We start from the raw sequence: 22,779 nt of genomic DNA, 5'->3' as shown, positions 1-22,779 counted from the left end.
TGCAGGGGGACAACACCAAGGGCTTTTGGAAATGAACCCCTTCACTGTGGGTTTGGTGAATGCCAGGGAGTAAGTAAACGGATGGGGACTTTGGAAAACATGGGGTTTGGAGGTGGAAAAATATTAAAGCAAATGAAAAAAAGAAAAACAAACAGAACCTGGCTTTGGGCTTCCTAAGGTCCCCACCTGCTGTGTTCAGATTCTCAGAAGGCAGGAGAAACTGAACAGGGATAGAGGAGCAGGTGTGCTTTGGGGGGTAGTTACATGACTGGCAGATCTAGAAGCGTGGCATGAATTACTTGTTTCAGTCTTTTCCAGGAGATGTGATTGCACCTATTTTACACATGAGTTTAAAAAAAAAACCTACTCAGAACGACAGATTTCTAATGGTGAAGTAATCTTGCTTAAAAAAGAAAGTCAGTGAGCGATGAGACTTGATTAAGAGCCTTCTGATGCCAAACTTTCACTCCTGCCACTCCACCAACCACCCTCTAACAGGGTATGGGGATACCACCCCAAGGAGACTAGAGGTCACGGGTGTGTGGGAAGCAGCTCATATTGGCTGGCAAGAGCTGCTGGTTAAAGTTTTGGGAATTTTGCAAGTCAGTTGTCAAACACAGCTATTATTAAAGATTAAATGATATAAGCTTACAACTAAATAAATTATGGCCGGACGCGGTGGCTCACGCCTGTAATCCTAGCACTTTGGGAGGCCAAGGCAGGTGGATCACAAGGTCAAAAGACTGAGACCATCCTGGCTAACATGGTGAAATCTCGTCTCTACTAAAAATACAGAAATTAACTGGGCGTGGTGGCATGCACCTGTAGTCCCAGCTACTTGGGAGGCCTTATTGTATGCAGATGGTGGAAATTATATATAATGATGCACCACTGTGCACTGCTTCCTAACTCTCCCTTCAGTGACATCATGTAGTTAGGCTGAAATCAGCCCTGGAGAAAGAATTGACACCACAGAAATTGGCAAACACTAAAAGCCAGGAATCCACCTGCCCTGGAAAGGTAGTTGTTAAACATTTACCAACACACCGCCAGCACAATCTTTTTTTCCTGGTGGTCTGGCAAAGGCCTCTTAGATCCCAATTCACCTCCTATTCACCCCCTAATCATCAATGGGCTTTTTCCTTAGAGGGAAATTGACCAATACAGAGGGAAACAAGGCGTGATTCACAGCTATCCTTGAATCTGCTCCAGGCCTCCCATTCTTTACACTTTTCCCCCTGAAGTTGGAAGATATACCCCCAAAGTAACACTAAATAAATAATACATGAACCATATATAATTGATGCTAGATTTAACAGAAGTAGAGCCATAAGTGGTTGTCAATTAACTATTTATGACTTTGCCCAGGCAGCTGACAAGCCAGGCTCGGTGAGGAGATCACACCCATGCTCCCATGTTTTATTTAAACATTATTAAAAGTACACAGCCTGCAGCAAGGCCTTCAATTCCACTCGGAATTAGATTCTGCTGTGAAGTCGCCTCTGGGTCTCAGGAAGGTTGAGATTGGATTTTGCTGGAACCGCTACTGGTTTTTTTCCTGCAAGGGTAGGGAGGCTAGTTTCTGCCTCTTTCCATTCTTGACTTTCCCCTTTCCTGACATTCCCCTTCTCCAGCTGCCCTGTGACCTTGGGCACAGGACCCTCCTGAGCCTCAGTTTAATCATCTGTGAAATGGGGAGTTATCACAGGTGTTAACTTAAGTGTTACGGTGACGATTAGATTAGACTGGTTGTTCTTAAAAGGTGGTGATTTTTCCCCTTAAGGGACATTTGGCAATGTCTGGAGACATTTTTGATTATGATAAATGGACAGAAATGGTATTTGCCCCTAGTACATAGAGGGCGGGGATGCTGCTAAATATCTCACCATACACAGGACAGACCATCTTCACAACATTGAATTATCTGATATAATAATAATTATATAAAAATTATCTTGTCGATAATGCTGAGGTTGGCAACCTCTAGATTACAGAATCAAAAGCAATCTTACATCATTCATTTTAAAACATTGTACTTGAACACGTAAGTACTATGTATCTGAAATTCACTGAGTCAGTCAGACTCTCATTCAAACTCTGACTCTGCCACTTACTGAAAATGGGACTGGAGAAATTGCTTTAGCTCTCTGGATTTTAGTTTTCTTAATGATAAAATAAGGACAATTACATCCAAGGATAAGGCTCAAAATCGAGGATTCGGATGTGAGGGCATTCTGGCTGCGACATCTGTCACCCCATTGATAGCCAGGGTTGGTCTGGGTGACCTGGCTGGCTAGGTAGGTGTCTGCTTTCCCCCCTCACCAAAAGGGCATCCCTCCCAAAGCTGCATGTTTGAAGAGGACGATCATCTCCGATAGAGGACCGGTCTTTGGTCAAGGGTATGCCTCCAAACTTCCAAACAAGTTCTCAACACAGAGGATTCATGTAAAGTACTTAGCCCAGCACCCACCGCACAGTATATGATAAACAAATATTAGATCTTATTAACAACCCTGCCACCCACCATCGCAGGCATGGATATGGAAGTGGACCTGGCAGCATATGATAAGGCTTGAGTGGAAAGAGCCAGAAACTCAAAGGAAGGGTAAGAAGAGGAAGAAAGAAAATGAAGTACTGTCGATTAAGTGTTTACTATGAGCTGTCATTTGACATTTTTATATACATTATCTCATTTAATCCCCATAGCTACCGAATAACATAGGCCACGTTACACCCATTTTACTGATGAGGGAACTGAGTTGCTTCAATGTCTGAGGTATCAGACTCCTTAGCTGTCTGCGGTAACAGAATCCAAGCCAGTACTCTTTTGGACCACCCTATAGTAGATTGAATAGTGTCCCCCCAAAATCCATATCCACCTAGAAACTCAGAATGTGACCTTATTGGGAAATAGGGTTTTTGCAGCTGTAATTAGTCAAGCCGAGGTCATATAAGATTAGGGAGGGCCACGAATTCAATGACTGATGTCCTTAGAAGGAGAGGAGAGATATACACTGAGACAGAAAGAGAAGAGGGGAAGGTCAAGTAAAGACAGAGGCAGAAATTAGGGTGATGCAGCCTGCAAGCCAAGGAATGCCTAGAGCCATCAGGGGAAGGAAGGATTCACCCCTAGAACCTTCAGAGGGAGAAGAGCCTTTCCAACATCTTAATTTCAGACATCTAGCGTCCAGAACTGTGAGCCAAAATTCCTGCTGTTTTAAGACATCCCGTTTTTGATAATTTGTTATTATAGTAGCCCTAGAAGTTTAACATGCACGCTCCTCCTAACATGAGTCAAAACAATTGTGTGTGTGTGTGTGTGTGTGTGTGAGAGAGAGAGAGAGAGAGAGAGAGAGAGAGAGAGAGAGAGAGAGAAAGCATGTCTAACTTTAGACAAATGGGAGCTAAGGAAAAACAAGGAAAGCAAAAGAAGACAGGTTGGAGAGGGCAGAGGAAGAGATTTTGCAATTGGCACACAGTAGGGGAGCTGCAAGAAGAAAGAAGGAAGAGAGGAATGAAAGGAAAAAGGTGGAGAGTCTGTTTATATCCCTCTATCTGGTTTCTCTCTGACTCTCTGGAGGCCTGGACGTTACCTGACACACAGCAGGCATTCACTAGACACTTGCTGAATGCAAGTGAGAGATGTAATGATAAACATGACTGGATCCCTGCTCCGTCAAAGCTGCCAGCCAGTATTTGCTTTATCATTCAAGAAACTCCATACAAGTTTCAGATGAATGAGGCACCCTCCATACAATCTCCTGCAGGGCTCCTGCTTGTATGAAACCCTTTCTTCCTTTGCCCACACATCCCATCTTGTGTCAAAGTTGTTGAGAGACAGATGTCTCTCCTCCTCTACGTCCTAAGCAGTTCAAGGGCACAGTCCCTAGCCCATCCATGTCTGCATCTCCCATAACATCAGGCACAGGGCTAGGTATACAGTAAGATACAAACAAAAGTTGGTTGATCTAAAATTCCCGGTTTCTAAGATGTATTTTTTAGAGCCATTCTGTTAAGACGTAAAACTTCGAAATGCTGAGAAAATTATTCAGCAAGCAATTACTGAGCATCTACCCTCTACCTGACTCTGATATGGAGGTTGCAGCTCCAGAGTCAAATAAAACCTTTTCTCAGGGTCTCTCTCTCTCTAGAAAGACAAGAACATTGGCAATTACAATAACAGGGTGACACACGCATTGATGGGGTGGGCCCAGGGGTAAGGGAACACGAAGGAGGTGTTTAATCTGATATTTGAGTTTTGAAGGTTGTGTAGGCAGGCAGCAGGATGCATGAGGATAAAGGCGGTGACTCAAGGAATAACATGGCATTGGGGTGTTGCCTTAGTTCAGCTGCATTGCTGTAAAGGAATACCTGAGGCTGAGTAACTTGTAAAGAAAAGAGGTTTATTTGGCTCACGGTTCTGCAGGCTACACAGAAGTGTGGCACCAGCATCTGCGTCTAGCGAGGGCCTCAGCTGCTTCCGCTCATGACAGAAAGGGAAGGGGAGTTGGTGGACGCAGAGATCACGTGGTGTGAGCAGAAGCAGGATGTTTCCCACAGCCGTTTCTCGGGGTGGGGGTGGGGACTCTGGTGGGAACTAGCACAGTGAGAACTCACTCTTTACCATGAGGAGGCACCAGCAATTCACGGGGGATCTGCCCTGTGACCCAAACTCCTCCTACGAGGCCTCACTTCCAACACTGAGAATCAGATTTCAACATGAGGCTTGGGGGACAAACATTCAAACGACAGCATCCTCAACACTTGCCTCTGTGCTTAAGTAGGACAGGTAAGAGGATGCGAAGCAGAAAAGCAAAGGAGGAAAGATTTAGAGAGGTTGGATTTCCTGTAGGTCTCAGTTTGAACTTTGTTCTGAAGGCAATGGAGACCCACAGAAGGTTTCATGTTTTTCCCTTCCTTTCTTTACTTCCTTCCTTCCTTCTCTCCTTTCTCTCTCTCTCTCTCTCTCTCTCTCTCTCTCTCTCTCTCTCTTTCTCTCTCTCCTCTCTCTCTCTCTCCTCTCTCTCTTTCCTCTCTCTCTCTCTTTCCTCTCTCTCTCCCTCTCTCTCTCTCTCTCTTTCCTCTTTCTCTCCTCTCTCTCTTTCCTCTCTCTCTTTCCTCTCTCTCTTTCCTCTCTCTCTTTCCTCTCTCTCTCTCCTCTCTCTCCTCTCTCTCTCTCCTTTCTCTTTTTCCTCTCTCTCTCTCTCCTCTCTCTCTCTCTCTCTCTCTCTTTCTTTCAATGGAGGCTGTTACCCAGGCTGAAGTGCAGTGGTACAATCATAGCTCACTGTAACCTTGAATTCCTGGGCTCTAGCAATCCTCCACTGCAGCCTCCTGAGTAGCTGGACCTACAGGTACATGCCAGGAGACCTAGTTAATTCCTCCTTCCTTCCTTTCCCTTTCTTTTCCTTCCTTCCTCCCTCCCCCTCTCTCGATCTTTCTTTCTTTTTCCTTCCTTCCTTCCTCCCTCTCTTTCTTTTTCCTTCCTTCCTTCCATCCTTCCTTCCTTCATCTTTCATAGAGATGGGGTCTTGCTATCTTGTCCAGACTGGTCTTGAACTCCCGGCCTGAAGTGATCCTCCCACTCGTCCTCCCAAAGTGCTAGGATTATAAGGTATGAGCCAACACATCCGGCCCCATAGATTTTTCAGCAGAGAAATAACACAGTAGGCTATGCTTCTTTCTTGAAAGATCTCCTGCAGGGAGGAGCCAGGCTGGATCCAAAGTGGGGAGACGAGTGAGAAGTCACTATAGAAGCCCAGACCAGAGGGGATGGTGCTTAAATAGAGACAGCGGAAGCAAGAATGGGTCAGAAAGGATGAATCTGAAAATTACTTAAATAGCGTAACATCAACAGGATTGATCATTAAACTGTGTGAGCGAGAGGGAGACAAGTTGCTGCGATTTCTGGCTCAGGTCACTGGGTGGAAGCAGGAAGGGTAAGAACCATCCGAGCTGGGGCACTTGTGAAAAGGACACATGGATCAGGGGAAAGTCAAAACCAGGCCTGATTCTCTAATCAGGACAAGGCGATAAAGGGTAAAACCCAACGGGGGAAGCTTCTGAAACAGGTGCACCTGGCAGGCCGAAGTCAGGCCTTCCCGTCAGCATCAGGGCTCCCGGCGTCCTCAGGCACCCCTTGGATACCCAGTCCTGGAGCGGGCGGTTTCCCTTGGGCCCTGTAACTACTGAAAAACAACAGGATATACATCCACGGACGAGTTGTTTCATCGCTCTAATCACAAAGGGACTGGAATGATTTAGAGCCAGAATATTATTTTCTCCATAATGGCTCCTGGAGTCTCCAGGAATAGTACATTTGCTAAAATTAACGGCAAAACCTCATTTTTCTTTTTTTCTGGGAAGCAACGTTCCACCGGCGGGGTAATTGATCCTGATCTGGATGTGCAGGAGAGTCAGCTGGGGGCATCAATCATTTACATGCAACAACTCACAGTCCTTTAAACCAACACCAACAGTGACAAATAGTACAGGCTGGGGACAGGCAGAAAGGAACATGGACAGGAGATGCATCAACATCCTCCCCGCTGCTCACCAGGGCCCAGCGCACTGGATCCTTTTTTGGGCTCCAGAGCAGAGCCATTTTTCAGCAAGGTTGGGTTGACAGGGCAGCAGGGTGACCTGGTGATAGCTTTAGCACTGGACACGTGGGGACACTGATCCCCTCGCTGCCCTTCCTGACCCTGCGGCCCTGGACAACCCCACACCCTGGCCCCTCTACGTTCTCCACTTGCTGAGGTTGACCTTAAGTGCCAAAAAGGACAACTTCTGCAAAGTGCTTGAACATGGAACAACTCCGTCAACATTTGGTGATGGAATGAAAAAATGAATGCTCGGACTACGGAGTTAGGAAATTTGTTCTATCCTTCCCAGGGAGGACTTGAATTCCAAAAACAAAGACAGGCCAGGAGTGGTGACTCATGCTTATAATCCCAGCACTTTGGGAGGCTGAGGCAGGAGGATCACTTGAGGCCAATAGTTCAAGACCAGCCTGGTCAAAGTAGTGAGACCCCATTTCTATTTAAAAAATGGAAAAATTAGCCAGATGGAGTGGTATGCACCTGGAGTCTCAGCTACTCTGGAGACTGAGGCAGGAGGATCGCTTATGCTCAGGAGTTGGAAGCTGCAATGAGCTATGATCGTGCCACCGCACTCCAGCCTTGGTGACTAAGACCCTGTCTCAATTAAAAATAATACTAATAACAATAATAATTTTAAAAAACAGAAGAGGGAAAAGGCAATACTTTGCCCAAAGAAATGGGCTTGTGGCAGTGACAGTGGGCATGGGAGAGAGAGTTGGTGCCAACTGGCCTTCTAAACCTTCAAATCTCAGTGCCTGCTCCCTTGTTTTGTCTGTGACAGCTCTGAGCTCTCAATTATGGAGGAAACTCCATATTTGTACAAAGTGTCCTAGCAATGGTCTACGTTGTATTTTCTCATGCAGTTATATATTTCCATGTATGAGCTCCTGGGGAGCAAAGGTGTGTGCTGTTCCTCACTGGGTATCCAGCCTCTAGTAAAAACCATGGATAGATATTGCCTGAAGGAGAGAACCAAAGCTCTGGCTGCCTTGCAGGATTTTTATGTGGTTTAGAGAGAACGTACAGTACAAGGAAGGTGCCCCTTCTCTTACAGAAATGGGCTGAGGGAAGGCACGCCGGTGGCATGGACACAAACAGTGGGATGATCGTCTTGAGAAGCCAGGGACAGTACCAGGATGCCACACCTAGAGGAGGGGCCTCCGCAGCAAGATTCCACTTTAAATGACAGTGAGGACTTAATTCTCCCACTGAGCCCTGTGTTGCACAGCAGGGACCTTATGATTCCCTGCCCTTCCTCAACAGCGCCTCCCCCTGTGCCATGCTCATCACAGCTGGTGCTGAATAGGTATTTGTTGAAGGAATCCATGAGTGATACAAGAAAGGATGACTTCCTCTCTCTTCCCAGTGGAAATTTCCCAGAGCTCAAAAGCAAAGGAAATATCTGAGAGCAAATATGTTGGTGAGTTTTGGGACAGCCAGTATTTGGAAGCGGCTGTTCGCCGGCTCTTATCCTTGGAGCTTCGTTCTTCCACAGAATCACTAAGGAAATGACAGCATGTGCTGGATAACTTCAGAATGCCAACCAAGCTGAAATGTACCTTCCAACTTCTCTTTCTTTCCTTCTCTCTTTTTTTTCTTCCCCTCCCCTCCCACCTTCCTTCCTTCCTTCCTTCCTTCCTTCCCTCTCTCTGTGTCTCTCTTTCATAGAGATGGGGTCTTGCTATGTTGCCCATGAACTCCTGGCCTGAAGTGATCCTCTCATTCATCCTCCCAAAGTGCTAGGATTATAAGGCATGAGCCAACACATCCGCCCCCAAAGATTTCTTAACACAGAAATAACACAGTGAGCTATGCTCCTTGAAAGATCTCCTGCAGGGAGGAGCAAGACTGGAGCGAAAGTGGGGAGACGAGTGAGAAGTCACTACAGAAGCCCAGAGCGGAGGGGATGATGCTCAAATAAAGACGGCAGAAGCAAGAATGGGTCAGGAGGGGTGAATTTGAAAAATACCTAAAAGGGGTAAAATCAACAGGTCTGCTCATTAATCCTCAGTGGCTTGGAGGGTAGCCTCCCAAAAGACAAGTCCACCTGAGATTTGTGAATGTGATCTCATGCAGAAAAAGGGTTTGTAGGCCGGGCGTGGTGGCTCATGCCTATAATCTCAGCACTTTGGGAGGCTGAGGCAGGTGGATCACCTGAGGTCAGGAGTTCAAGACCAGCCTGGCCAACACGGTGAAACTCCGCCTCTACTAAAAATATAAAAATTAGCCAGGCATGGTGGTGCATGCCTGTCATCCCAGCTACTCAGGAGGCTGAAGCAGGAGACTTGCTTGAACCCGGGAGGCGGAGGTTGCAGTGAGCTGAGATTGTGCCACTGCACTCCAGCCTGGGCGACAGAGAAGGAAATCTGTCTCAGGAAAAAAAAAAAAATGGAAAAATAAAAAGGGTTTGTAGATATGATTAAGGTAAGGAGCTGAAAGTGAGATCAACGTGGATTTAGAGTGAGCCCTGAATCTAATTACAGTTGTCCTTATAAGAAAAAGGTAGAGGGAGACTTGAGACACACATACGCAGAGAAGAAAGCCATCACTGAGGCCGGAACTGGAGGCATGCAACCACAAACCAAGGGGCGCTAGAGCCAGCAGACGCTGGAAGAGACAGGGTCCCCTTCCAGAGCCTTCAGAGGGAACATAGCTCTGCTCGCACCTTGACTTCAGACTTCAGGCTCCAGAACTGTGAGAGAACGCATTTCCGTTGTTTTAAGCTATGCAGCTTTTGATAATTTCTATGACAATTTTAGGAAATGAACACTCCTCGCAACTACACCCGCCAAACTAAAGAGACAAGTTCAGCTTCGATAAACTTTTCCAGAATCTTGCCATCAGAAATGGGAGAAAGACGCAGGTCTAATTTCAGCAGGCATGCAGGCTCTTTCAGGTTCTGTGTTGTGTCCGTTTTCATTCCTGTGTGGGGGCTACGCTATGATTCCTAGGCGGGAGCTATGCTATAATCTTTTCAGTATTCCAGGGCCTTTCAAGATCTGAATATGGCCCCAGGAATGGGGACAGGGAGAGGAAAGAGAGAGAAGAGACAGAGAATAAGAGATCAAGGGATAGAGAGGAAGAAAATCACTATTTGATCTGTCCAGAATGCCTGAGTGCCTGGCTAAAGAAGACATCAGAGGAGAAAGGCTGGGGATGTTCTCTCCTTCCAGCCAGAGCGTGCAGGAGGGACAGTCGGCTGCATAAGAAACGGGGCTGGTTAATGAGGAAGTTATCCTGTCAGTTGGAGGAAAGAGCCTTTCTCTCTCCCAGGGCCATGGGCGGAGAGGAACTGCCGGTCAGAAGGCCTGGACTTTGTCTGGGAACCTCTGTCTCTGTGCGGCGCCTTACTGCCCCCTGACAGAAGAGCCAGGCAGCCGGCTTGTCAAGGGCAAAGCTGATGTGGATGACACTGGCTGTGAGAGACAATGGCCCAAGACATATTAATATATTTGCTGTAGGAAGAACGAGGCATTAGCATACGGTAGGTGTCTCTGTAAGGCTGTGTGATGGTAGAGAATGGGGGTGCCACATACCCCCCAGGTCACAGAATCAGAAATCTGAAACCTTAGCGACGTCTGACCCCATGCAGAGAAGGTGGAAGAGACTCTTAGATGTTCTGTGACCTCTGCAGAAGCTTCTTAGAACAACACTCTAAATGATGGAGAAACCTTCCCATTAGGCAGGAAACAAATTTTAAAATGTTCCTTGGGGCTGGGTGGAGTGGCTCACAGCTGTAATCCCAGCACTTTGGGAGGCTGAGGTGGGCAGATTGTCTGAGCTCAGGAGTTTGAGACCAGCCTAGGCAACATAGCGAAACCCCGTCTCCAGTAAAATACAAAAAATTAACCAGATGTGGTGGCTCATGCCTGTAGTCCCAGCTACTCAGGAGGCTGAGGCAAGAGAATCGCTTGAACCTGGGAGGTGGAGGTTGCAGTGAGCTGAGATCACACAACTGCACTCCAGCCTGGGCAACAGTGTGAGACTCTGCCTCCAGGAAAAAAATAAAGCTTTTCTCGGACCACCCTGGAGGCAAAGCATGAATTGGTGACTAAAAGCAGAGACTACATTGTCAGACAGCCCTGGGTGCAAATTCTTACTCCTGTGTGACCCTGGGCAAGCAAATGTACCATTCGGGACCTCAATCTGGCAAGTTGGTGTCAAGATAGCACCTACCTCAGGGTTCTGAAATGACGATATACATGAGAAATGTTTCCTTCAGAATCTAATCCATAGCAAACACTTCACACATGGTGGCTTGAATCATCATTTGTATGTTTCACTTTTGTTGTTGCTATTAACAGCCCAGAAACAGCTCTATGTTTACTAAATGTGGCCTTAGACTAGTCACCGCCCCTTTTGGAAGGCTCGGTTTCCTCATCTGTGAAATGGGGGCAAGGATTCTGACTTCACAGGGCTGGCACGAGGATTACAGGATATTAGGGATGTTGAGACCCAGTGAAAGACAGGCGGTTCATAAACACCGGTTCTTTCCTCTTTTGTATGAGACCGCCCTGCCATTGGAGTGGAATGAATGGAGCAAGAAAAGAAAGTCTGGGATCTGATACGTAAATGAACTTGGTGGCCACCCAGCATCAGGGAATGCCATTGGTCCCCTTGGGCCCACCGCAAGGATTTGCAGCCAATGACAGCGTTGTCTCAGCCCACTCTTCTGGTTTCTCCTGGCTTCCGACACGCCCCAGAGGCCCAGGACACAAGCCCATGAGTCTCCCATGCAGAAGCCTTAAGAAAGGGGGGTTGCACCCCACTGCAAACCCTCAATCGCTGAGAGCCCGTGATGGGGACAGGACTCACCAGCTCCATGCACCGCCTGCTGGCCTCCGCCTCCCGCTGCATCAGCTCTTCCATGTCGGCCTTCAGCTCCTCCAGACGCCGCTGGTAGTAGTGGCTGCTCTCCCGCTGCTGGGATTCAGATGTGGCCGCCTGCGAAAGCTCTTCCCCCATCTTGATCAGGCTGTCCCGAAGCCGGATCACCAGGACCTGGGAGGGGCAGAGACACATGCCCACCTTGGAGTTAGAGGCCAGGGGGGTATGAAACAGGGAGCCTCAGGAAGAGACATCCTTTGCCAGGTTTCCTGTGTTTTTATAATCAGGATGAGAATACTGATGTCTGCTACAAACATGAAGAATTTAACAACGTACAAAAAATGATGGCCAGGTGCGGTGCTCAGGCCTGTAGTCCCAGCACTTTGGGAGGCCAAGGCAGGCAGATCTGAGGTCAGGAGTTAGAGACCAGCCTGGCCAACATGGCAAAAACCCGTCTCTACTAAAAATGCAAAAATTCGTCGGGCATGGTGGCGTGCGCCTGTAATCCCAGCTATTGGGAGGCTGAGGCACCAGAAGCTATTGAATCTGGGAGGCAGAGGTCACGGTGAGCCGAGATCTCGCCACTGCACTCTAGTCTGGGCAACAGAAAGAGACTCATCTCGGAGAAGAAAAAAAAAAAAAAAAAAAAAAAAAAAGAATGGTTCTCCTGAGAGGTAGTGTAGCATATTTAGGAGAACCCTCACCCCAAGATGCTCTGGGTTCAAATCCCAGCTCTACCTCTTCCTGGCTGTGTGACCTTGGGCGGTTATTGAGTCTCTCTGAGAGACAGGGATGATGATAACACCTATGTCCCAAGAACACTGTCAGAATCTAATTCCTTGGGATGCAGAAGGCTTGGGTACCTGGCACATAGGATGTGCCAGATAAGGGTTTGGAATTATTACATTTTTTTAACAGCTCCTATTTATCCCAAGGGGCTGGTGCAATGAAGAGAGAACTATGCTGAGGTCAAAAACCTTTACCCCGCAGGGGATTTTCTTTCCTGATTTACAAAATGAGGGTGTTCAGGTAATCTCCCATGAGCTTCAGCCTTACTATTTTATGACATTTTTCCTTTCCAGGTGGCAGAGGGGATGGGGAGTCCTTGAGGACGCAATGGAACAATAGAGAGAAAAGTGCTTTGGCCTTCATGAGTGTCACAGAAAACGAACCCAAGGACTGTTCTGCAGAATTCATTAGTTGGCCAACAAGCCTGGAGCCAATCGATCCTGATGAGCACATACTCCAGTGTTGACATAAGATGGGGCCCACATGAATATTTCAAGCCCCTGTTAAGGACTCTGAGCTCTTCTTCTGCAGCCACAGGCAGTGGGGATAACAGCCTCCAGATCAGACACTGAACCCTAACCTAAAAGAAATGCTTTCCTATTTGGTTCACCTCTCATATGAAGTTCAGCAACAACTCTAAGAACAGCAGGAAGAATGGAAGGAGTTCTCGAACTGTGTCTTCGAGGTAACCCATCTCTACACCTCCAGGACCCAGGATTCTACTAAATTCAAATAATGGTGGCCGAGGGGAAAATTGAATTTGGAGATAGAATCTTTCCATTTGAAGTTTCGCTGCACTCATTTTCTTTTCTCCTGTGCTCTCATTTCACTGTGCTGGAACCAGGTTTTAAAATGGCATGTGATATGGCCCAACTTTACATATTTAATCGTTTAAAATATAGCAGATCAAAGTTTTCATGGTGATCTACAGAGGCACTTATGCCTTGCGGGATCCCTTGAGCAATTTCCGGGAAACACTGAGGGTCAAAGCAAAGAAGATTTTCTCTCTGTTCTTCATCTATATCAGGCTTATTGGAGACCAAATGCCCCTCGGGAGATCGGGGGAAATGTTTCAGAATGAGGAATGCAGCCTCCCAGCTGTCTTGACACACTGTCTTACTGCGGTGAAGCCAGCTGGCTGCAGAGAAGTTGGTACCTGAGACCAGGATGAAGTGAAGGTTGGGTGTCAATCTACCTTAGCCCATACACTGCCTGGCTTTCTCTTGAGCAAGTCACTTGACCTCTCTGCGGTCATCTTCTCGTCAGGTAAGGCTTATCCTACCAGCCTCACAGGACTATATCAAATATCAAGTGGAGTGGCTGATGGGAAAGGATTTTGACAATGGTGATGTTTTCTGTAAATGTCCCCTGTCATTGGCCTACAGAGCTGAAGAAGTAAACACCTGTGTTCCCAGCTCAAGGGCAATGGGAATGCAATCACTAACCCCACTCCAGCCCATCCAAGTCTTACCTGTCCTTCAAGGGTCAGCATTAATGCTACCTCCTCCCAGAAGCCCTCCTGATTCTTGAGTCTTAAAAAGATCTCTGTCCCCTAAACATCACAGCCCTCTCTCCATATTACAGATATTTATATATACATATATCTTACCCACATGGCTTCCAAAGGTATATGCTTCTGAAAGCAGGTCTGTGTCATACATCTGTCTTCCGTGCACCTAAATCAGGGCCTAGCACACACTGGGTGCAAAATAAATTTCTGTTCAAGATGAGTGTTGGGCATGTAAGTGGTTGAGTAGGCGGATGGAGATAGGAAGAACTGGATCAGTACACAAAAGAATGGGCAGATGGAGGGGTTGAGGGCTGAAGAACAAAATAATAGAGGAAGAGAAGAAAAAGTGAAGGGAAAAGGAGGAACAGATGGAAGGGAGGATGGATGAATGGACCCATGAGGGTGGAAGCAGATGGAGGGACGTACATGAGGATGGATAGGTAAATGGTAGGTGGCTTGAGGGATGGTATAATGGAAGGAGGGAGGGAGCTTGGGTGAGAAGTGGATGAGTAATGTGTATCTAGATAAAGGCATGTGAGTACATAGAGGAGTAGTAGAAGGATGAATGAAGCTTACACAAAACTCTCTCTGCTCTTGGCGCAAGCATTATGTATGTATCACTATGTACCTCAAATCTCTTAATCTGCACCTTCTGGAACTCCGTCTTATTCTCCAGGTCACAGATGACTGCCTCCTGCCTGCTGACGATGGCTCGATCCACAGTGGACTGCTCCAGGTACTCAATGCGCATCTGAGCCACCTGCAGCTGTAGGTACGAGAAAGAAGTCCATTGGCCATCTGCTGTCCCTGATACCAGGACAGAGACACGGGCAGGACCCAGCCTGGGAGGGGGGGCGGGGGGCTATTCACACCGCCTCCTTCTCTGCTCAGGTGTGCTGCATGGTAAATGTCTGCACGGGCAAGAATTGCCAGGTCTCAATCTTGGGACCCTCACTGGACCCTCACACCAGACCCAGATCCTGGGTCTCAGGTGCTGGGAGGTGATGCTTCTTACATCTTCAGAATTCAAAACAAGACTTTTAATCAGTGCTTCCCTCTCCACCTTCCCTGCTCTGATCAAAGAGCAAAGCTAGTCTGTGGGCAACAAGCTACGCCATCAAAAGATGCAAGCAAGGGTGCGTTTGGGAGCCAGGTTTGCACCTGGTGTGTGTGTCTGGGAAAGTCCGTTCCTTTCCTTGAGCCTCAGTTTCTCCATTTTTCTTGTGAGGATTGAAGATTAGTGACTGGCGCATAATAAGCACCCAGCAGGTGGCCGCTGCTGCTATGTCGTTGGTTGTACATGCTGTTACTCAGCACCCACAGAAAACTGATTGAGACCTGGTCACTCCAACAGTCCCTTTAAGCAGGCACATACAACCGTTCTAGAAGAGCTTTGAAAATTTCATGGATAACAGCATCCCTCTGGGTCACGACGCAAAGCCAGAGATGTTTGTAGGGACCCTGGCTTCAAAGGAAGATTTCACAAAAGATCATGGTCCCCCCGAGCACAGACCATCCCTCTGTTCTTGGAGCCTTTTCTCAGAGGGAGAAAATTCTAGATCGAATGGCTGAGTCTCAGTGCATGGGGCATGCTTGGATTCTACAAGCCAGGCAAGAGTAAATGAGTGTGAGTGTGTGTGCCTGTGTCTGTCTCTCTAATGGGACTGGTCTCAATTCACCAGGCACACAGCTGGAAGTGAGTATTTGGATGAATTAACGAATAACAGAATGAAAGAAACCATTTCCAGGGTCCAAAGTATAAGTGTGTGCCCAGGGAGAATCCCTGTCTTCCTCCTTGTGATGGTTAATACTGAGTGTCAACTTGATTCAGTTGAAGGACACAAAGTATTGATCCTGGGTGTGTCTGTGAGGTTGTTGCCAAAAGAGAGTAACATTTGAGTCAGTGGGCTGGGGAAAGCGGATCCACTCTTAATCTGGTGGGCACCATCTAATCAGCTTCCAGCCAATACAAAGCAGGCTGAAAAATGTGAAGAGGAGAGAGATGAGCCTAGCCTCCCAGCCTACAGCTTTCTCCCGTGCTGGGTGCTGTCTGCCCTCAAATATCGGACTCCAAGTTCTTCAGTTTTGGGGACTCAGACAGGCTACCCTTGCTCCTCAGCTTGCAGACAGCCTACTGTGGGACTTCGTGATCACGTAAGTTAATACTTAACAGATTCCCCGGCAGGGCCTGGTGGCTCACACCTATAATCCCAGCACTTTAGGAGGCTGAGGAGGGCAGATCACCTGAGGTCAGGAGTTAGAGACCAGCCTGGCCAACAATGGTGGAACCCATCTCTACTAAAAATACAAACATTAGCCGGGCATGGTGGTGGGCACCTGTAATCCCACCTGCTCAGGAGGCTGACGCAGGAGAATCCCTTGAATCGGGGAGGTGGAGGTTGCAGTGAGCCGAGATCCTGTCACTGCACTCCAGCCTGGGTGACAGAGCGAGACTCCGTCTCAAAAAAAAAAAAAATATGGAGGTCATGTCCCCAGAAGGTCTCCTCATATTTTTCTGACCCCCCTTTTCCCCTCCATGTACATCATAGCCAGCTGGACATAAATTTGGGTTCAAAACAATAAACTCATATATATATATATATATGTATATATATATATATATATATACATATATACATATATGTCTCCTATTAGGTCTGTCCCTCTAAGAGAACCGTGACTAATACAAGCATAGGATGGCTCTGAGCATACTTGTTCTTGAAGCTTCTGCTTCTCCTTCTTGGCTTCCTCCAGCTGCAGCTGGAGTTCTTGGATCTGCCCAATGTCAGCAGCAGACTGTTGAGACAAAAATATATATATATATCACCCTGAGACCATAAGCCTTGCTGGGAAACCACCCCTGAAAATCCCTACTTTCCCCACCCACAGATGTCTACATCTCTCAGAGCTTCTATGATAATAGCTGTTTCCCAAAAATTACCTCTCACATCCTCCTCAACATCTTTCATTTCAATGTTCGCTGAGTCACGCCAATTACATAAGCCCCTGGATTTGGTCAGCTGTCCAGCATTTTATTATACATCCTTAAGAACCCAGACAGAAGTGGGCTGGCCATGGCACTAGTACCAGATTCCGAGGGATGAGAGCAACTCAGAGGGTCGGGTTACTGGGGTTCTAGACCTGGATCCTGGCCTCAGCAAGCTACAGAGCCTCTCTGCATCTCAGTCTCTGCATCCGTAAAATGGGCTGATAGTCTCTGATCAGCGTTTCAGTAGTGGGTTTTTTCAGAGATTAAATGAAACAGTGGAGAGGAAAGGCTTTTTAAAAACTAGAACCTGCCAGGCACAGTGGCTCACACCTGTAATCCCAGCATTTTGGAAGGCCAAGGTAGGCGGATCACCTGAGGTCAGGAGTTCGAGACCAGCCTGACCAACATGGTGAAACCCCATCTCTACCAAAAATACAAAAATTAGCCAGGTGTGGTGGCATATGCCTGTAATCCCAGCTACTCAGGAGGCTGAAGCAGGGGAATTGCTGGAACCTGAGAGGCAGAGGTTGCAGTGATCCCAGATCACACCATTGCACTCCAGCCTGGGTGACAGAGTAAGACTCTGTCTCAAAAAAAAAAAAAAAAAAAAAAAAAAAAAAAAATAGAACCAACTGTTGAACTTCATTACCTCTGATGAGAGGAATTCTAGAAGGTAGAAGGGTCTCTTTACTTTCTAATTGTTATGTCTTTATTATTTAAATTATTTATTATGGGCATATGCATATACTGCCTTTGTAACTGAACAAATAAACCTGTCTTTTGTACAAAAATTAGTGTGATTCAGCTGGGCGCAGTGGCTCAGGCCTGTAATCTCAGCACTTTGGGAGGCCGAGGCAGGCGGATCACTAGGTCAGAAGTTCAAGACTAGATCGGCCAACATGGGGAAACGCCATCTTTTCTAAAAAAATACAAAAATTAGCTGGGCATGGTGGCTTGTGCCTATCATCCCAGCTACTTGGGAGGCTGAGGTAGGAGAATTGCTTGAACCGGGACCCGGGAGGCGGAGGTTGCAGTGAGCGGAGATCGCACCACTGCACTCCAGCCTGGGCTGCAGAGAGAGACTTCATCTCAAAACATAAAAATTAGTGTGATTTGCAAGTGTAGACAGTGACAGATGCTATTTTTGTGGTGGTTGTTACCACGTGGGTGATATAATCAATTATTTTGTTATTATTATTCTGTGTCTAGCAGAAGTCCCTTCAGATCCAGCCTCTGTCAGATGCATTCAGAGTGCGGCAGGTATCTGACCCGGGACCTCCTCTGGAAGGTATATGGCAAGAAAGACACTCATTGCACCTGGAGGGAGCTGTCCTCCCCATTATGCAGTCGTTATGTGGAGATCTACCAGGGGTTCCACATCACACCCTCAGCTTCACCCCAAAGCTTCTATTTCACCCATGCTGCCCTCATGCCTCCTGATCGTCTCCAAGGCCCATCCACCCTCTCCTCCTCATCCTCACTCCATCTACCAGGTTGGAGCTGTCTTTCCCCTGGACAAATTCAGTTTCATTTATTCAGCAGTGATTCACTGAGCACCTCGAGGCCAGACATTCTTGTTGGCTCTGAATTCAGCATTGGACAAGGCAGAGGAGGATCCTGCCATTATGGAGCTGACTGTCTGGGGTGGCATGCTGGCTGGTCCTCTCCAACCGCTCTTGCCCCAAGACGCTTGCCAATTGATTCCCTTCAACCATAAAATAAAACCCAATCTTATCACAGCCTCTAAGCCCCTGATCCAATCCTCCTCTGTCACTGGGCTTGTCTTGTGCCACATTCTCCTCACCGGCCTCCTTTCAGTCTCTCCAAGGCACCGTCATAGGCCCTTCACATGTGCTATTTCCTCTGCTTGGAATGCACCCCCAATCCAATCTAAGTAACTCCCGCTCTTTGTTCAGATCTCCATCTAGTGACACCTACTCTGAGAAACCTTTCCTGACTCCCAACCTAGGTCAGGATTTGCAGAATTTTGTTCATTTCCTTTCTGGACTCTTGGCTCAGTTTGTTAAGTCTCCCCCTGCTCTGGTGACCACATGATAAGGTCTTCCCAGCCCACTAAACTGTGAGGTGCATGAGGGCAGGAATGGGATGTGCTTCTCATCACCACAATATACTTAGCATTTTTCACAGTGTCTGCAGAGCAGGGGTTTAGTAAATATTGAATAAATAGATATAGATAGAAAGATAGGAATAAAGAAAGGGGGGGAAGAAAGAAAGAAAAAAGGAAGGAAGGAAGGGAAGGAAGGAAGAAAGAGAAAAAGAAAGAAAGAAAGAGAGAGAAAGAGAAAGAAAGAAAGGGAAAGGAAAGGAAGAAAGAAAGAAAGAAAGAAAGAAAGAAAGAAAGAAAGAAAGAAAGAAAGAAAGAAAGAAAGAAAGAAAGGAAGGAAGAAATGAAGGAAGGAACGGAAAAGAAAAGAGGAAGGTGGTGGTTGGATAGGTGGATAGGTGAATAAATGGGTAAGTGGGTGGAAGGATGGATGAATTGATAAATGGATGAATGAATGGTTAAATGAATGGATGGCTGTGTGGAGTGATAAATGACTGGAAAGATGGATGGATGAATGGATAGGTGGACAAATAGTTAGATGGATAGATGGATAGGTGGTTGGGTGGATGAGAGGATGATTGGATGGACGGATGGATGGATGGATGGATGGATGGGTAAGTGAGTTGGTGAGTAGATGAGTGGATAAGTGAATGGTGAACTGATGAGCAGATGAATGGTTGATGGGTGAGTGGATGGGCAGACAGATGCATGAATAAATCCAAACTATCCTGGTGGATATGTCCTCCAGAAATGCACACACCATCTGAAGGTGACATTGCCCTCCCTTAGGACCACAGGAAATTTACAATTCCTATCTAGCTCTGTGCACTCATCCCTCCAAGACATTAGGACCAGGGAGTAGTCCAACTACCTCACCTTCTCGACATTCCCCATTCACCCCACCCCGAGTCCCGGAGATTCTCCTGCCAAGGTCCCATTCAGTACCTGGGCAATGAGGTCCTTGTGCTTCTGCATCAGCTCATTCAGGTCATCCTGGTCCTCATCGATGCGCTTCAGGAGGTCTGCCTTCTCAAACTGCAGCCTGTACAGCTGCTCATCCACCTGGGGGAGGCAGTCAGTGGTCAAGGCGAGGTGGGAGGGCGAGGGATGGGCAGCAGGGGCCAGAGGAAAAGCAAAGACAGCCTTGCCTATGGGTGCGTGAGGCGAGTGACCATCAGCGTTTAAGAGTGGCTGTGGTTACCAATGTATACGGTAGGTATAACAGCTCGGTGCTGGTGGTGTGTGTGAGTGTGTGTGTTTACATACACCAGGCATTGCATGTGACTATGAATCAAGGTGTATGTGTGTATGAATTTATGTCTGTGCAATCCCACTTGGGAACCTATGTGTGCATATTTTAAATGTGCATAGTACACATATGAAAATGCAAACCCCCATACTCTCCCTGGGAACAGAGACTTTGTCCTGTTCACAGGTATAACCCAGCAGCAAGCACCAGGCCTGTCCTATAGCAAGTGTTCGATAAATATGTATTGGCTGGATGAACAAACTTGGAGGCATGGGTTACCTACGAGGAGGGCATTTATTTTGTATGTGTGCCTGGTGATTGCATGTGAATAGGTACGTTCATTCCCGTGTATACACATGTGCACGTGTGTGTGTACGTGAATGCTTGTAGTCAAGTTCCAACAAAATAAGGGGCAAAAAGGCCCATAGAGAGCTTGAGATGAACATTTGCCGAAAAATACTATACTTAAACTTTAGGGTTTTATACTTTGAGTACAATACATTGAAGCCAACCCTGTACACCCAGACAGGGGACTTAGAAACCTACATCCGATTTTCACCAAAATAATAAATTGGCGATATACGTCCATGTGTCCCCATTCAGGGGTGAGCACAGAATAGTCCCATAATAAACGGCGGAATCTTCTGGTGATGAGCCTAAGCAGGCCAAGAGACGCCCTGTCTCCATTTACTAGAGGGGACATGTGGTAGCCCCACAATAAGGAAACGTTCCATCTCTGTGTGGTCATGAGCACACAGTAGGACCACAGCAGATGCCTGAGGACCACTTAGAGTGGCAAGCAGGGTGGACACACAATAGGCAGTTGTGTTTCCACATTGGGTACTGAGCAAATAACAGGTTCACATCAGATGCACGTTCACAGCACTGAGCACCCATCACGTCCACAACAGACTTCCCGGCTTTTTTGTTGCAGATGGGAGCATGCAGCTGAGCCTCATCTATGCTCTGATGTCTTCGTAATGCTCAGCTTACAGTAGGATGTGTGTTCAGAACACTGAGCACCTAATAGGTCTACAATAAGTCCCCTTGTCCCTCTTATAGAACTGAGCACACAGTAGGCCTACAATGGATGTCTGTACCTCCAAGATGCTACCCGGTAGGTTTACGATAAATGTCTTTGTACTTCCTATAGTGCTGAGCACACACTAGGCCCACACTAGCTCCCAGAGGCCTATGCTGGCCCAGGTCCCTGCAGCTGCAGGAGGGGACAGGTACCAGGCTTTTGTTCCGTGTCACGTTCTCCAGCTCGCTGTGCATGCTCTCCAGGTCTGCTGTGAGCACCTTCTGGGTCTTCAAGGCCTCCTCACACTTGGCTTCACTTTGCTCCAGCTGGACCAGGCAAGAGATAAAGAAAAGAGAAGAAAATAAGAGAGGGGAGGGCAGCGGAGGGGAGGGGAGGGGAGGGGAGGGCAGGGGAGGGGCCTCCTCATGAAGCCGCCTCCTTGAATGTCCTTTCCCTCTAGCTCAGCCCAGCCCCTCCCAAGCAAGGGAATAATTTACAGGTGACCTCATGGCTTCACAGCTATTCATCAACCCACACCTGGGGGAAAGCAAAAAGATTTGCATTTGAGGCAGCCAGGTTCTGAGCCCACTCAAAATATAACCCCTGCTGCGTGGCCAGGAGCTAGTCCTCAGTCCCATTCAGCAAATCCTTGGTGACGCCCACTGAGTGCCAGGCACCGGACATACACGGAACAATCAAGCTGGCCCCTGCCCTCACAGTGGGAGATAGGAAGGAACAGCTAATGACAACCTCTTTGTGCAGTACAGGGAAGGGGGGACACCAGCACAGTGGAAACGCAGGATGGGAATTGAGGGAGGCTTCCTGGAGGAGGTGCCTTGAAGGCCCACAGGAACCAGCCGAGTGGAGGTTTCTTAACCAGGGTTCAGAGTTAAAAGTGGGTCCACAGACCCCCTTTAAAATGGCATGCAAAATACTCTGCATGTGAGCAGTTAGCGTTTTCCTGGGTTCACAGCTTTCACTAGATCCTCGAAGCCTAAGAGCCACTGACTTAAATAAAGCTTCTCTTTGCATGCATTTCTTTCTCATTTTTCCTCCCAGCTGCACACAGTAGGCCACCTTTCCTAGCAAAGTAGAGTCATCAAAATAAGTCCAATTGCTTAGGTATGTGGCCCCAGATGACAGACATGCCCCACTGGAGAAACCCATATTTGTGCACACACCCTAAATCCATTCTGCAATTGGCAGTTGCCTCTTCTGAACACTAACTAGCTCATTTTTATTTTTATTTATTTATTTATGAGACAGGGTCTCGTTCTGTTGCCCAGGCTGGAGAGCGATGGCGCGATCTCGGCTCACTGCAACCTCTGCCTCCCAGGTTCCAGCGATTCTCCTGCCTCAGCCTCCCAAGGAGCTGGGACTACAGGCGCATGCCACCATGCCAAGCTAATTTTTGTATTCTACTAAAAGTAGAGGTAGGGGTTTCACCAATTTGGCCAGGGTGATCTTGAATGCCTGACCTTGTGATCTGCCCATCTCAGCCTTCTAAAATGCTGGGATTACAGGCGTGAGTCACCGCGCCTGGCCTAACTCAGCTCATTTATAATGCTTAGCTCACAGTAGGATGCCTGCACATTCAGAGTGCTGAACACGTAGTAGGTCTACAATAAGTCCCATTGTCCCTCTTACCCCCTTTTTCTGTATCCCTGAACAGAAAAACACTCTTAGGAATCACCTAAGGTAAACACTCAGGGCTTAGAGAGGGA

At 47.4% G+C, this 22,779-nt stretch overlaps 1 protein-coding gene across 3 annotated transcripts in view; it reads right to left on the bottom strand.

The window, feature by feature from the left end:
* Positions 1 to 22,779, bottom strand: part of MYO18B (myosin XVIIIB) — a 286,207-nt gene that overhangs the window by 64,353 nt on the left and 199,075 nt on the right. For all 3 annotated transcript variants that reach the window (XM_074390993.1, XM_074390995.1, XM_074390994.1), the window contains exons 35-39: positions 21,268 to 21,381; positions 19,728 to 19,844; positions 16,441 to 16,524; positions 14,357 to 14,494; positions 11,418 to 11,603 (exon numbers count right to left, since the gene is read on the bottom strand). In XM_074390993.1, the coding sequence (XP_074247094.1) occupies positions 11,418 to 11,603; positions 14,357 to 14,494; positions 16,441 to 16,524; positions 19,728 to 19,844; positions 21,268 to 21,381 (639 nt within the window). The remainder of the gene's footprint in view (positions 1 to 11,417; positions 11,604 to 14,356; positions 14,495 to 16,440; positions 16,525 to 19,727; positions 19,845 to 21,267; positions 21,382 to 22,779) is intronic.

Source organism: Saimiri boliviensis, chromosome 21 (genome assembly GCF_048565385.1).
Source record: "Saimiri boliviensis isolate mSaiBol1 chromosome 21, mSaiBol1.pri, whole genome shotgun sequence".
NCBI lineage: Eukaryota > Metazoa > Chordata > Mammalia > Primates > Cebidae > Saimiri > Saimiri boliviensis.
Note: the sequence above shows the minus strand (reverse complement) of the source record. Positions and strands in the feature narration are given on the sequence as shown.